Genomic DNA, 15,465 nt, shown 5'->3' with positions numbered 1-15,465 from the left:
GTTAAAAGGTCAAGTTGGATAGCTGACAAATGCATTTAATCAGAGAAAAGAATGTAAACTTGTAAAGACCAAGAAAATAAATAGGGAGTTTAGCAATTAGTAAATTATATTTATTAAATTAGATGAGACTAATAATTAGATTCTAAGTGATGATATTTATATTATCGAAATAAAATGAGTTTAAGAGAAAATAATGAAAATTGGAATAATAAAAATACTACTAATGGGTCTTTAGGAAATAATGATAAATAATAATAATGGTGGATCCTAGTGAATAAATAATTATTTATATTGATAAAAATATAGTTAGATTAAATGTGGGGTTGAATATTAATTGTTAAAAGATATGATTTTAATAAAATGGGGGGTTCATATGTAATTAATAAAAGTTGGGATTTAAAAATAAAGAGAATCCTATTCTACTATGTGTCACCACCTGAATGGCTAAGAGAAGATTACCCCATCTTCTCCCAGGCACTCACATCGCGCCACGTGTCCCTCACCTTATCCATTTTCTTTCTTTTCTTTTCTTTCTCTCTCTCTCTCTCTCTCTCTCTCTCTCTCTCTCTCTCTCTCTCTCTCTCTCTCTCTCCCACGCACGTTCTCTTTTCTTCTTCTCTTTTCTTCCTTCTTCTCCCCTCATTCACGCACGCACACAGCCCACCCTTCCCCTTTCTTTCTTCTCCTTTTCCTCTTCTCTTTGTCACACACACGTTGGGTGTGAGAGATCGAAACTGAGAGAGATGATGCAGAGTTTAAGAGAAGAAGAGAAGAAGAAGGATTCGGCTCTAGAGGAAGTAGAAGAGAAGAAAATGGGGGTTTCGGCCATGGACGTCAAGGAAGGTAGAATGCTTGGTTTTCCTTCATATTTCCGTTTACCCATTGCTTAAATAGCACGAAAACCGCATGATATTGTAGGGCTTTGTTTGGGTTTGATTTTAGGTTGAAATCCTAGGACTTTTATTGCGATTTTTGGGGGTTTGGCCGGATGATGTCTTCTCCTAAAATGGGTTTCGGTTTTGATAGCTTTAATTGGTGTTCTTGAAGGTAATTTTTGAATTTGGGTCCGAATTTAGGGTTCACTTTGGGTGGAAATTTATGGGTTATCTCTTGTTTTGGTTTCTACCTGAAATGGGTATGGATTTTGTGGGTTTTGAAGCTTGATTTAGTTCATCTATTTTGATGATTACCAATTGAGGGAATGTTTGATTTTTAGTTGTGATTTTGAAAGTTTCCGGTTAGGACTTTGATGGGTGTATTTTGTTGAATCCGAAATTTGGAGTTGTATTTGTGGATTTGGTTGATTAGCATGTTGATGTTGGAATTTTGGTAGTGTTATTTTGTGTTAAAATTCTAGAATAGGTGCTGAAATTTGGATTAGGTTCCATGGAGATTGGAATTGATTGGGTTGAGTTTTGAAAGGGTTTTGATGGGCTGATTTGGAGTAATTTTATGGGCTTAGAGGTATGTCTTGGGGCTGTTTTGAGGTCTAAATGGTGGGTGTTTTTGAATATGTGTTTTGATTGGTTAGGTTGATTTGTTAGAAAAGAGTTGAAGTTTTAATGTTGGAATTAATGTATATGGATCTTTTGTTATACGACTAACTATGGGTAGAAGTTAAAATTGGAGTTATATGATATTGGTAAGGCCAAATGAGATGAGGGCTAAAATCAAATAAATAGACTCACATAAATTGCAATAAGGAATGATTGACTAAAGATGAAGCAAAATGAATAAAAAGATAAAATGTGATAAGTGAATGCATATATGTACAATGGTTGAACTAAAATCAAGATAAAAGGTAATAATAATAAACAAGTGAATGGATAGAGATTAATATAAATAGTAAATAAAATGCATTAGTATAAAGAAAGAATAAATTAAATGAATTAGTAAATAACTTGATGTAAAAGAAATACAAGAATTAAACATAGATTGCTTGTTAGATATTAAAATATTAACATAACTAATATTGTGGTAGAATCCCTAAGAGATATGAACTAATAACAATAGGTGTAATACCTAGTTTAGAAGTCTATGCCTATGCTTCAAGCTTTAGTAAACGGATAAGTTACAAATGGAATTATAATCTAATTTAATGAGAGTTATTAAATTAGTACCTTACTATAATCTAAACTACCTAGATAGTTGTTGCTAATAAAAGATAAAGTATAAAATATACTAATAGTCGTATCTAAAGATTAAGAAACAAAATAAGTTACCCACCTAAAGCCTAAGATTAATATCATAGGGGACAAAGAATAGGTGGATAAAATAAGTGAATAACTAAATATAAAATAAATGTAAGAATTGTATCAAACAAACATAGATAATAGTTTGGATATTGAAATAGACATAATAGGGTCCATAAGAGTGATCGACTAATAGCAAATTGATCCTAAGTATAATACTAAGCTTTGAGGTTTATGTATATACCCTAAGCTCTAATAAATAAATAGCCAAAGTGTAACAAAAGAATGTATATTACAATATGTGATTATAAGTTAGTTTAATAAGAGTCATTAGATTAATATGTTTTATAAGATTAATGTCTCATAGCTTAAATTACTTCGATGGTTAATAGTTAATAAAGATCAAGTATTAAGTATAATAGTTAAAATGAAAATGTCGTAAAATAGTAAATTGCCCAAATAACCCTAAGACAACAAACACAAAATAGTAATATTATAAAAATACATGAGTAGGTTTCAAAATCAATTAGTAATGTAATTATTTGATTAATGTGTTTATCTATGTATAATAAAATACCTAAGTGTGTTATGAGGCTATGTTTAGCTTAATAAGCATTGTATGTGTATACGTATATACATAAACATACATATGCATGTATATGAGTTAAGTATGTATGGTTAACTTAGTAAATAAGTAACAAGCTATTAAGGGTTAATAATGATAATAAGATATAATAATAAATAAATAAATAAGATAAGATACAAACCCATAACCAATGATTAACTTAATAATAGTTTAAGATACTTAGCTAGTTTAGAAGCGAGTGAAGCGATGTGTAAGCACGCGGGTAGTTTATGTGCTATAAGGGTATAAGTTCAATAGAGTAGTCTAACGTTACAAATGTTTGCAAGATCGTATCCGGATTGGAAACTTTAATTTGTTCTCCAATGTAGAGTTTGAGTAACTAGAATCCAATGGAATATTCGAGTCAGGAGTCCAATGCAGCCAAGGTGAGTATTCTACTCACTGAGAAGTATTATTTTCATATATGATGAATTGCAAAATATATATATATATTGTTTTACAAACCTAAACCAACTGTATCTTGATTATAATCTGTTTTGGATGATTTGAGTACTTTTGAGTATATTGAAATTATGATGATGTTTTGAAGTATGAATATGATATGTGATTTTAGAGTGAGTATAAGTTGGAGATTTAAGTTATGCAAATTGTCTAAGAAATGATATGTTGGACTGTTTATGTTTTATAAAGAAAGTATGTGTTTAAGGCATGATTCATGAAATGAAATGTATATTGTTTTTAAGGCATGAGGCATAAGCATATGAACGCTAAACGTGCATCGAAGTGAGGTTCATAGCCCACGGGAAATTATACATGGGTTAGATTCCCATGAGGTGCCTACTTGGGTTAGATTCCCTTGAGGTATTCACGAGGTACTTACTTGGGTTAGATTCCCTTGAGGTACTAGTACTTACTTGGGTTAGATTCCCTTGAAGTACTCACGAGGTACTTGGGTTAGATTCCCTTGAGGTCCTCGACCATGGGTTAGATTCCCATGAGGTGCCTACTTGGGTTAGATTCCCTTAACGTACTAGTGCTTACTTGGGTTAGATTCCCTTGAAGCACTATACTTGGGTTAGATTCCCTTGAAGCACTATACTTGGGTTAAATCCCCAAGGCATAAAACAATGAGCATGAGCATGTATAACATTATTTTTATTATTGATGTTTTTATACTATGAGTAGTTTTACTAGACGTATTAGTATGCATAAGAGTCTCAATGGAAAAGAGCTTATGTATATTTTATCGGATGGTTGCATGATTTAAATGCTATTGTTTTCTAAGTCTCACTGCATCAAAAGTATTATCGTAGGGGAGGATGTATGTAGTTGTTTCCAACAATGGAACTTCTAAGTATATGCTCAGCTGCGTAGTATGCTTTAAATGTTTTCTATTAGTCGGTGTTTACTATATCAGATATGGGGGTTTTCAAACAAAAGTTTATAACATTGGTGGCTGTTATAGTGTACGCATGACTAGAAAAGAAAAGTTGGTTCTTTGCGAAAACTCAGTGAATAGTATACCTCTGAGGTCTTAGTATATTCATTTATGCTAAGACGGTGGGCTCATAATTCCACCTATACGGATGTGGCAAACCCCAACAACCGTATAGATGATGTTTCTTTGGTTGCAGGTACTTCGGTTGTAGTTGTTGGTATTGTAGAAGTGTATTTGGGATATTATGACTGAAACTCGCCGCGACGGTCGTAATTTGCGGGACCATGGGCGTCCTCTGTTTTATGGTTATTGTTTATGGCTTGTGACACCTGTGTCATTTGTTATTGTATAGTCATTTATGTTATGTATTTAACTTGAGAAAAGACTTAAACAGATAGATGTAATATTGGCTCTTGATTCTGATTAATTTATGATAGATGTTTAAGATGCGATTTACGCTATTAGGTTTATGTTTTTCGCTGCATAGTAGATAGATGTTATACTCTGATTTACCAGGTACATATTATGGGGTATGTATCATATGTTAGTTTTACGACATATCGTCGTGTCACTGTGAAGATCCGTTTATATTTTAAGAGATTAATGTATATGCAAATGTTATGTATAAAAAAAAAAAAAAAAAAAAAAAGGGTCGTCACAAAACTTCCCTCCCAACCAATAGCCAACCCTAAGGGACAATACATGGTCGATGGGAGTAATTCTGGCAGCACCACCCATGAACAAGTTCAAGCGGTTACAACCTTAAGGAGTGGGAGGACAGTCGATAATCATGTTAGTCAAAAGGACACTGAAGAAGATGAATCCCAACCAAATCCAAAGTTACCCCTTGAGAATCCAAAAGAGAAGTTGAAAACCATTCTTGAGACACTTTATGAGCCTAGAGCTCCATTCCCTGAACGTCTCAAAGAGTCTCCTAGTGCTGGAAAGCAAGGAGAAAGATATCAAGAAATGATGGATGTTTTTAAAAAGGTACAAATTAATATACCATTTCTTGATGCTATCCGGTAGATCCCACCTTATGCTAAGTTCCTAAAAGATTTGTGTACTCAAAAGCGCAAGATGAGGAAGCTTAGTCCAGAAAAAATTCTTCTGACCGAGCAAGTAAGTTCTTTGATACAACACACTGTTGCCCCCAAGATTAAGGATCCGGGTGCTCCCACTATTTCTTGTATTATTGGAGACCATACCATTGACAAGGCACTCCTTGATTTAGGTGCAGGTGTTAATTTATTACCTTACTCGGTCTATCAGCAATTAGGACTAGGAGAGTTGAAGCCCACGACGATTGTCTTACAACTTGCAGACAGATCCGTTAAGAAACCCCGTAGTATTATTGAAGATGTAATCATTAGAGTGGACAAGTTCTACTTCCTAGTAGACTTCATTGTTCTTGATACAGAACTTGTCCCAGACCCCGCAAGGCTTATCCCGATCATCCTTGGACGTCCTTTCTTGGCTACGGCTAACGCTTGCATAAATTGCAGGACCGGAGAAATGGAGATAACCTTTGGGAACATGAAAGTAAGGCTGAACATTTTCAAGGCTTTTCAGCATCCGTCGGATACTAATGAGTGTTTCTTATTGGACATGATTGAAGAAACTGTTAAAGACACACTCCCCCACCTTTTGATTAAAGATCCATTGGATGCTTGCCTGTCCCACTTTGACTTTGAGGACTTTGATACAGAGCATTATGTTGGCAAAGTTAATTTATTACTTGACACTGCGGCTGCAATAGACTTTCCTCCTTGGAGAGTGCCAAAGGAGTCGTTACCTAGCACGTCAGGCATCCCTCCTATTCCTTCTCTGATCTCCCCACCAAAGCTTGAGCTTAAGCAGCTTCCTGTAACACTTAAGTATGTTTTCTTAGGTACAAATGATACCCTCCTAGTCATTATTCCATCTGATCTGCAAGATGACCAAGAGAGTAATTTACTGGATGTTCTGAAGGAACACAAGGAAGCGATTGGTTGGAGTGTGGGAGATTTGAAAGGGATTGATCCCTCCATTTGCATGCATCGTATTCATCTTGAGGATAATGTTAAGCTCTCCAGGGAGGCACAGAGGAGATTGAATCCTAACATGAAGGAAGTAGTCATGAAAGAGGTGGTGAAATTGTTAGATGCATGTATCATTTATCCCATCTCAGATAGTACATGGGTGAGTCACATATAAGTGGTACCTAAGAAGTCTGGTATCACTGTGGTTGAGAGTTCTTCTGGTGACCTAATTCCTTAACGCACGACCACTGGATGGCGTGTGTGCATAGATTATAGGAGACTCAATTCTACAACTAAGAAGGATCATTTTCCATTGCCATTTATTGATTGGATCCTAGAACGTCTTGCAGGAAAAAGTTATTATTGTTTCCTGGATGGTTATTCGAGATATAACCAAATGGCCATTGATCCTCAGGATCAAGAGAAAACAACTTTTACCTGTCCCTTTGGTACCTTTGCTTATAGACGCATGCCCTTTGGGTTATGTAATGCACCTGCAACATTCTAAAGGTGTATGATGTCTATCTTTTCGGATATGGTAGAAAAATTCCTTGAAGTGTTCATGGACGATTTTTCCGTCTTTGGACCCACCTTTGATGAATGTCTCCATAACCTTTCACTTGTTATTCAACAATGCAAGGAGACAAACTTGATATTAAGTTGGGAGAAAAGCCATTTTATGGTTCAAGAAGGAATTGTTCTGGGACATGTAGTGTCCAAAAGAGGTATAGAAGTAGAAATTTCGCTCATTTCTCAGACATGCCGGCTTTTATCGCCGCTTCATCAAGGATCTTAGCGAAATTTCGCAACCCTTGTGCAATCTTCTTGCCAATGAGACTTTGTTCAACTTTGATGAAGCGTGTTTAGATGCATTTGAGAAACTTCGCTCCCCAATTGGTCTCTCCCTTTTGAGATCATGTGTGACGCATCCGACTATGCAGTGGGTGCTGTTTTAGGTCAACGTGAGGACAAGCTCCCTCACGAGATTTATTATGCTAGTAAGACTCTGTTAGAAGCACAAGCAAATTATACCACCACAGAGAAGGAGTTATTAGCAGTTGTTTTCACCTTGGACAAATTCCGCTCTTATTTGTTAGGATCCAAGGTGATTGTATACTTTGATCATGCCGCATTGAGGCATTTAATGGCTAAAAAGGAAACAAAGCCCCGTTTGATTCGATGGATACTTTTATTACAAGAGTTTGATTTAGAGATACCGGATAAGAAAGGATTTGATAATGTTGTAGCTGACCATCTTTCTCGTATATTTCTTGAGTCCTCTCTCATCCCAGTGCATGATTCCTTTCCGAATGAGCAACTGCTAGAGATCACTCCCCAAGGAATACCTTGGTATGCTGACATATTTAATTATCTTGTTACAGGTAAGGTCCCTTCTTATTGGACTAAGCAAGCTAATGACCATTTCTTCAAGCAAATCCGATCCTATTTTTGGGAGGATCTTGAACTTTTCAAGTACTGTGCTGATCAAATTATTCACCGTTGTGTACCTCAAGGTGAAATTCATAGTATCCTCACGTTTTCCCATACTCTGGCATGTGGAGGACATTTTAGTGCGCAAAAGACTATGGCGAAGGTTTTGTAGAGTGGATTCTTCTGGCCATCCTTATTTAAGGATTCTTTCAAGTTTTGTAAGGTGTGTGATCGATGTCAACGCCTTGGAACAATGTCCCGAAGGGACATGATGCCTCTAAACCACATCTTAATTGTGGAAATTTTTTATGTGTGGGGGATAGACTTCATGGTACCCTTCCCGCCATCTTTCGGATTTGAGTATGTTTTAGTGGCGGTGGACTAAGTATCAAAATGGATAGAGGCTGTGGCAACCAAAACCAATGATCATAAAGTTGTTGTGAAGTTCATTCAGACAAATATTTTTAGTAGATTTGGTATGCCTCAAGCAATTATCAATGACGGAGGAACACATTGTTGTAATAGATTCATAAAAACATTACTTGTCAAATACTCTGTCACTCATAAAGTTGCCACACCCTACCATCCTCAGACAAGTGGCCAGGTGGAATTATCTAATAGGGAGATAAAGAGAATTTTGGAGAAAACGGTTCAGCCGGATCGCAAGGATTGGTCCTTCTGACTCAATGATGCATTATGGGCCTACCGTACAGCTTTCAAGACACCGATTGGCATGTCGCTATATCGTCTTGTTTATGGCAAGGCATGCCATCTCCCTGTTGAGTTAGAGCACAAGGCTTGGTGGGCAATCAAGACCTATAATTTTGACATAAAATCTGCAGGATCCCACAGAAGGTTACAATTGAGCGAGCTTGAAGAGCTGCGTAATGATGCTTACGAGGGTGCCCGAATGTATAAGGAAAGAACGAAAGCATTTCATGATAAACACATCCAGCCTAAGACTTTCATTCAAGATCAAAAAGTATGGCTTTACAATTCTAGACTTAGCCTGTTTCTTGGTAAGCTCCATTTGAGATGGGATGGGCCCTTTATAGTCACATCTGTATCCCCTCACGGAGCTGTTGAGTTAAAGGATCCCAAAACTGGCCAATTTTTTAAGGTTAACGGTCAGAGATTAAAACCCTACATTCAGGGCATTGAGCATAACGAAGATGTGGATTCCGTTGATCTAACGGATCCCATCTACTTTTCATAATTAGTTGCATAAGTTTATTAGGTTGTATTTTTTTTTGTTTTGACGTGAATAAGTTTCATCGCCCTTTAGTTTCTTTGTATCATTTCCTTTTACTTTTCTTGTTTCTCTGTTTTGAATGTCTCTGTCTAAAAAAAAAAAAAGAAAAAGAGAAGGGGGGTGTAAATTTTCAATCGATCTCTTTTGATTTCGATCGATCTAAATTTCGATCGATCGATTTTAAAATCAATCGATCAAAGTCGCCTAGTAGCCACGTGCCCCCCTCATTTCTTTTTTTTTTTTTCCCCCAGCACCCGAGAGCCCCTCCCTCACACCTCTCGGACCCTTCTTCCCAACACCCCTATTTTCTCAATTTTTAGTCTTTTTCCTTCATTTCTTTTCTATTAAATCTCTTTTTCTCTCTTCCCCTCACATTCCCTGCCCATTTGAACACAAAAATCTTGCCTTCCTTGGAAAAAAATTTGTGACACACCAAGTGTTTGTTAAAAGTCCTAAAAGAATGTTTTTCATGGAACCCGCCCACCCTTCCTCTCCCGATAGTCCTGACCACCCTGGTGAATTTATCCGAAGGGAATGGCAGTAAAAACCCTTCAATGTCGAAACCCGTTTTGACATTGTCAGTGCATTCCGTGAAAAGGAGTCGGTGAAATGGGCATATCGTTAATTTAGGAAGCGACCTTTTGTCTCTCTTAAAGCAGCCGATGATTTTTTTATCCACCATTTGTCCGTGTGTTCTACCAGAATCTCACTTATGACACGGACAACCGGCCTACTTGTCTTCTGTTGTTTTGGGCCAGCATGTTTACGTGAGCATTGAAGACATTGCCAATGAACTTGGTTGCCCTACTACCGATCCGAGAGGTCGATTTGGTGAGTACCCTCCGCACTATGATTTGCATTTCATTATTCGAGATATGTTTGAGGGTGCTTACGGTGATGATAGACGCACTTGTGCGAAGAGGGCACGGCTGCCCCATCACCTATTACTTGTAGACTCAATCCTTAAGAAGAATGTGTGACCATTGGGACACAAAACCCAAAGGATAGGTGATGTGTTAACTGCCCTCCATGCTTTTGAGAAAAAAATACTGGATTAATGTTCCCCACCTTTTTTGGAAAGAACTGAACAAGTGTTGGGAAGATATGATTGACAAGAGGCTGGCAAGCGCATCTCAGAGACCACTACCTTTTCCATGTCTCATCACCAAGCTCATCATTTCTAGTGGTATTCATGTTCTTGAGAGGGCCCTCTTAGACAGAAAGATCCTAGTTTTTGGCCTCGCTCAGTGGACGCAGAGTATTTCCCATATGCCACAGATAGGCGAGCCTCCGATCGACATGGATGTAGATGCTGCTCCTGCAGCTAAGGCACTCGAGGCTGAGCCCTCCGCTTTGAGACAGACTTCAATTCGGTCCACTGCCACCGATTTCTCATTACTACAGACTCAGTTGGACAGCTTAGCTCCAGAGATGCGCGACACGTGTACTGAGATGCGAGAGACTCGCACCGAGATCCTGGCTCGCCAGACAGCTATGGAAGACATGTTACGTGATATTTTAGGACGTCTTCCACCACCTCCAGATGCTGCACCATGAGTTCCATTGGGCACCTTTATTTCTTTAGATAGCATTGTCTTTTTCATGCACATTGTGGTTTTGGTTTTGATGTTATCTTTCCTTCCCAATGTATTTTTCACATGCCATTTTGATGTAACAGGCAGAGCTTTTGACTTTACGACTATATGGGGACTGTGAGATTTCTTTTCTTCTTTATTTGTTGACTTTGTACATTCTTGTTGTTTTTAGTTTTGCTTTTTAGATTAAGTGTTTCCACACCCTAAGTTTGGGGGTATGCTCTGAACCATACCTCCCCCAATCAGGTTTTCTTATATCCCTGATCTTGTGCTTACTTTTCATTTACACATTGAGGACCATGTGTCCTTTAAGTTTGGGGGATTGGAGACACTTTTCAGATTTTGCCCATAATTTTTGTTTAACAAGTGCATATTTTTATGTTACTCCTTAGAATATGGTTGATTTATAATTATGAATTGCGTTTCATTGACAAATTTAAGCTTTTGAACACATGATCATACAAGTAGAGACTCTAAGTTTATTTACTCACCTTTGGTTATGAGAATGCATGTGTTGATGAAAATCACGAAATATATTGGAATTTTGCTTGTGGGATACGATTTTAAGTTGTAAACCATACATAGTTGTTTTGAGTGTCTTAGATGGAATTTGAATGTCTTATGGAATGGATGACTTGGGCATTATAATGGCATGGAAATCTAGTTAAAAAAAAAAAAAAAAAAAAAAAAAAAAAAAAAAAAAAAACTTCATTGAGTAACCGGACCTCTTGCTTCATTAAGCATTGAGTGTTCGCATAAAAAGATGTAAGTAAATAAATATAATGGTTAGTTTGACTTCGTAGCTCTTTTTGACTTGAGTTATTAAGCCCTTTGCGATGTTCTACATCTAGTGCCCTAAAGCCTTTTGGTTTGGGAGTTACTTGCCTAACACTTGATACATAGGTTAATTAGACGCTTAATGGAGTTAAGCATTGCACAACCATAATTAATTTTGTAAATAAAATTAAAACACTGCCTATGCCTTGGTTATTCCATCTTGTGAGAAATTTGAAGAAATTTGAGACATTAGGAGCACATATATGTAGGAAATACTTTGAAGCCCCATAGCTATAAGTTAATATCTAGTGCATTGATTTGAACATATGATATCTTGTCCAGCCATTTGTGAGTGAGTAGACATGAATTCTCTACACTGTGTGAAGATGGGTTTGTTAGTTTAAGATTGTTCATGAATAGGAATCCATTATGTTGAAGATACTTAATTCTTAGGGTTAACATGAATACAAAGAATGTTTGTAGGTAGCATTTCTGCTAAACCTTCACGAGACTTCACTCGTCCACTAGGGTAGCCTAGGGGTTTAAAAGGCTTGTTGCATGAGCTATGTGCAATCGTGTTTCCCACGAAAAAGGATTTATAGTAGTTATTTATATTTAATTTTTACATTGTAATGCTAGGGACTAGCATTATGTAAGTTTAGGGGTGTAATAAACGTTGAATGTTTACATTCAAGCCCCTTAATTTGCATGTGTTAAACCCTAAAATGTGTTGTTAAATAATGTGTTATTATGTTTTAGTGTTTCATCTCTTTTCTAGGTCCTAATTGGAAACAAGAGCAAAAATCAACAAGTTGAGCCCAAGATACATTAAGGTTAAAGATTGAAGACATTTGAGTTCAAGTGCTCTTGCCAGGAAGAGGAAAATCAATTAATTATAATCGATCGATCGAAATTTCCTTGGATGAAAAGTTGATCGATCGATTCACCAGTCGAACATAAAGCGATCGATCTACATTTGATCGATCGAAATTTTCAAGGCAAAATAAATCGATCGATCGACTTCGGATATTTCAGAAAAGATCTTCAAATGTCGGCATATTTTTGTGTGGCTTAAATTCATCCTCAAGTTGTGCGGTTCTAATCAGATTTTGTCACCATCATTTTGTGCGGCTGAGAGAGATTGAATAGGCTAGATTTGTCGTACCAATTCCTCTATAAATAGAGGATGGACGTGAGAGTAAAGAGAGAGAGTTTTTAGTTATTTTCCTTAATTTTAGTTTTTGTGCATTTATGTGATGTACCATTTCCTTCATATTTTCCAGAGAGCTTAGATTTAGGGTATTTTAATTCTGTAACTTACTTTAAATCCGTTTTTAGTCAAGTAAAGTTTAATTATAGTTTATGCAAGTGTTCTTTACATCTTTCCAGCAACTTCTTTCTTCTTTTTCTTGTTTGCTTTTCATCTTGTTAGTTTAAATTGTAGTTCCTAGACCTCTTAGAGAAATGGGTTCTTCTTTTCCTATAAGAGAACCTCATATCTCCATGAGTAGCTAAATTAGTTGTAGGGTATTGATGAACTATTTCTAAGTGCCATGGTTTGATTGTATTATTCTTAGATTTTCATACAAGAGTAACGATTACATAGCCTAGAGATGATTATGTAATGGTGCTTATGACATAATTTATGTGATTTGATAAACTCATGCTAGGGAACATATATTACTCCACACTCTTTTAGTTTTTATTATTGCTTAGATGTTTTTTTCAATTGTAGTGTAATTTTGTGTGGAGGTTATGTGCAAAACTAAGATGGTTTATACTTTTTCCATAGATGTGTATGCTTAGTAAAATGTCTTATAGTCCATACTAGGGAGCATGAATCATTCAAACATAGATCTTAGTTGAATGACCATTGTATAAATAGATGGATTATTATTGCCTTTAAATCTAAAGTAATTTCATGTTGAGATCGTCATGTGATTAATAATCATTACGCGTTCGTATTACACTTGTGAAGGAAATTCGGGAGGAATATAGTATGTCATGTGTATGAGAATTGAGTGAAATCAATGCCCTACACTTTTCTTTTTCTTAAATTCTCACCATTTTAATTGTTTTAGTTCATATTAGCTTAGTGATAAAACTAAACAAATTCTCTTTTTCAAAATTAAATTAGGAAACGTCTTAAGTATTTCATAACTAAACAACCCCCAATCCTTGTGGTACGATATCCTCCTTAGTCCTATTCTGCAAAGTCTCGTACTATTGCGAGTGGTTATAAATATTAAAATCGACGTAGTTGTGAAAACCGATCAAGTTGCAAAACCAAAATTTCTTATTTTTAATAATCGGTTTGATAGCTACCAAAGGGCTCTTACTCTAGTGGATTGACGGAGTGCAGGTACCTGGACGAGCTCGGGTGCAGTTGATGGAACACGAGTATCAGCAAACATGTCAGGAGACTCAGGAACAATCGAAGAAGGAGTGTCTAAGTAACTTAGCATCTCTACAGAGGAGTCAGGGACTAAAGCAATAGATGGGTCGATAAAAATAAGAGCATAAATGGAAGAGCACTGCGAAAAATGAGAAATACTTGTAAACATCTTATGTTCCCAAAACTCCACATGACGAGAAATACGAAGACGCTTGGCTATGAGATCATAGCAATGATAACCTTTTTGAGTGAGAGCATAACCAAGAAGACAATAGAGTCTGGATTGTGGTTCAAGTTTGGTGTGTTCATGTTGAGGAAGAGAGACAAAACAATCACAACCAAAAACTCGAAGTAATGAATAGTTAGGGATCTTACCATGGAAAAGCTCAAACAAAGTTTTATTGTGTATAGTGAGTGAGGGAACACAATTGATGGTGTAGACAGCAGTAATAACAGCTTCTCCCCAAAAGCGTTCGGGAAGAGAGGAAGAAATGAGAAGTGCTCTTACCGTATCTAAAATGTGACGATGTTTACGTTCTGCTCGACCATTTTGTTGTGAGGTATAGGGACAAGAGTGATAAGAGACTGTCCCATTTTGCTGTAAGATAGTAAGAAACGACTTGTCCTTGTATTCTATTGCATTATCTGAACGAAAAGTTTAATGGTACAAAAAAATTGAGTTTGCACCATTTTGTGGAAATTCTAGTAAATATTAGTGAGTTCAAATCAATGCTGTAAAAGATAAATCCAAGTATAATGATTGTAATCATCCACAAAAAAAGATAACAAAATAACGAGATCCCCCCTCAGTCGGAATCGGGGCAAGACCCTAAATATCATAATGGACTAAGTCAAAAGGTGCAGAGGAAAATGATTCACTTTTATTAAAGGACAAATGTGTTTGTTTTCCAAGATGACATGAAACATAATCAAAAGACTGAAAATTAACTGAACCTAAATGACCCTGAGAGGCCAAGAGCCGGACACGTGAAAGTGAGGCATGACCCAATCGAGAGTTCCACAAATTGGAAGTGACTGTGATAGCAGCCATGGAAGTTGTTGTTGAAGAAGGAATCTGCAGAAATGAGAGCTCGAAATGACGTCCAACTTTACAGCCTGTCCCAAGTAACTGACCCGTCTGTGAATCTTGTACATCAACACCCTTGTTAGAGAATTTCAGTTCAAGACCTAGCTCACAAAGTTGTCCAACGGAAAGAAGGTTTAAGGATAACTTAGGCACAAGGTAAGTATCACTGACAGATAAATTCGAGGTAGAAATAGTGTATATGGGAACCATCGATAGTGTATATGGTAGGATTGGGAGAGAGAGTAGTTTTATGAGAGAAGATGGTGGAATCAGATGTCATATGATTACAGCAGGCAGAGTCTATAAACCATTGAGATTTACCTGTGGTGACGGATAAGGCAGTGGAGGATTGGGACAAAACCTAGTGAATTAAGTCATTCACGTTAGTTGCAGTGAGAGAAGTGGACTGAGATGGAGTCTCGGGTGTAGAGGAAGCAGATGAAGCGACCGCAACTGTCTGTTGGGAAGCTTGTTTCTGCTTATAATGCTGGAACTTGCAACATTCATTAATGGTATGACCATTGCATTTACATCACTTGCAAAAGCCAGTCTTGGAGGTGGATTGGGATGATGAATGCCCAGTAGAAGACTATGAAGTATCATGAGAAGCAGTGGCAAGAACCATATCAGATGATTGCATCTTTATAGTGGAATGACGAGTTTCTTCAGAGATGAGTTCAGAAACTGTAGC

The 15,465-nt window shown here is 36.8% G+C and overlaps 2 protein-coding genes and 1 long non-coding RNA gene across 3 annotated transcripts; all 3 read left to right on the top strand.

Moving 5' to 3' along the window:
• The first annotated feature begins 609 nt into the window (after nucleotides 1-609).
• Nucleotides 610-4,671, top strand: LOC133872541 (uncharacterized). The gene is made up of 2 exons (XR_009901055.1): nucleotides 610-843; nucleotides 4,392-4,671. It is a non-coding gene; the product is annotated as an uncharacterized LOC133872541 (long non-coding RNA).
• Nucleotides 4,672-5,296: 625 nt separating this feature from the next.
• LOC133873423 (uncharacterized) lies at nucleotides 5,297-6,412 on the top strand. Its single transcript, XM_062311128.1, has one exon. It carries the CDS (start codon nucleotides 5,297-5,299, stop codon nucleotides 6,410-6,412), a length of 1,116 nt encoding a protein of 371 aa, XP_062167112.1.
• A 1,989-nt stretch (nucleotides 6,413-8,401) lies between these two features.
• Nucleotides 8,402-8,884, top strand: LOC133873422 (uncharacterized). The gene has a single exon (XM_062311127.1). The coding sequence runs from the start codon at nucleotides 8,402-8,404 to the stop codon at nucleotides 8,882-8,884; it is 483 nt and encodes a 160-aa protein (XP_062167111.1).
• Nucleotides 8,885-15,465: the final 6,581 nt, after the last annotated feature.

Source organism: Alnus glutinosa, chromosome 7 (genome assembly GCF_958979055.1).
Source record: "Alnus glutinosa chromosome 7, dhAlnGlut1.1, whole genome shotgun sequence".
Taxonomy (NCBI): domain Eukaryota; kingdom Viridiplantae; phylum Streptophyta; class Magnoliopsida; order Fagales; family Betulaceae; genus Alnus; species Alnus glutinosa.
This window is presented reverse-complemented; position numbering and strand designations above follow the sequence as displayed.

Coding starts and splice junctions, on each gene's coding strand:
- LOC133873423 (XM_062311128.1), top strand. CDS start 5,297: ATGAGGAAGCTTAGTCCAGAAAAAATTCTTCTGACCGAGCAAGTAAGT.
- LOC133873422 (XM_062311127.1), top strand. CDS start 8,402: ATGTCGCTATATCGTCTTGTTTATGGCAAGGCATGCCATCTCCCTGTT.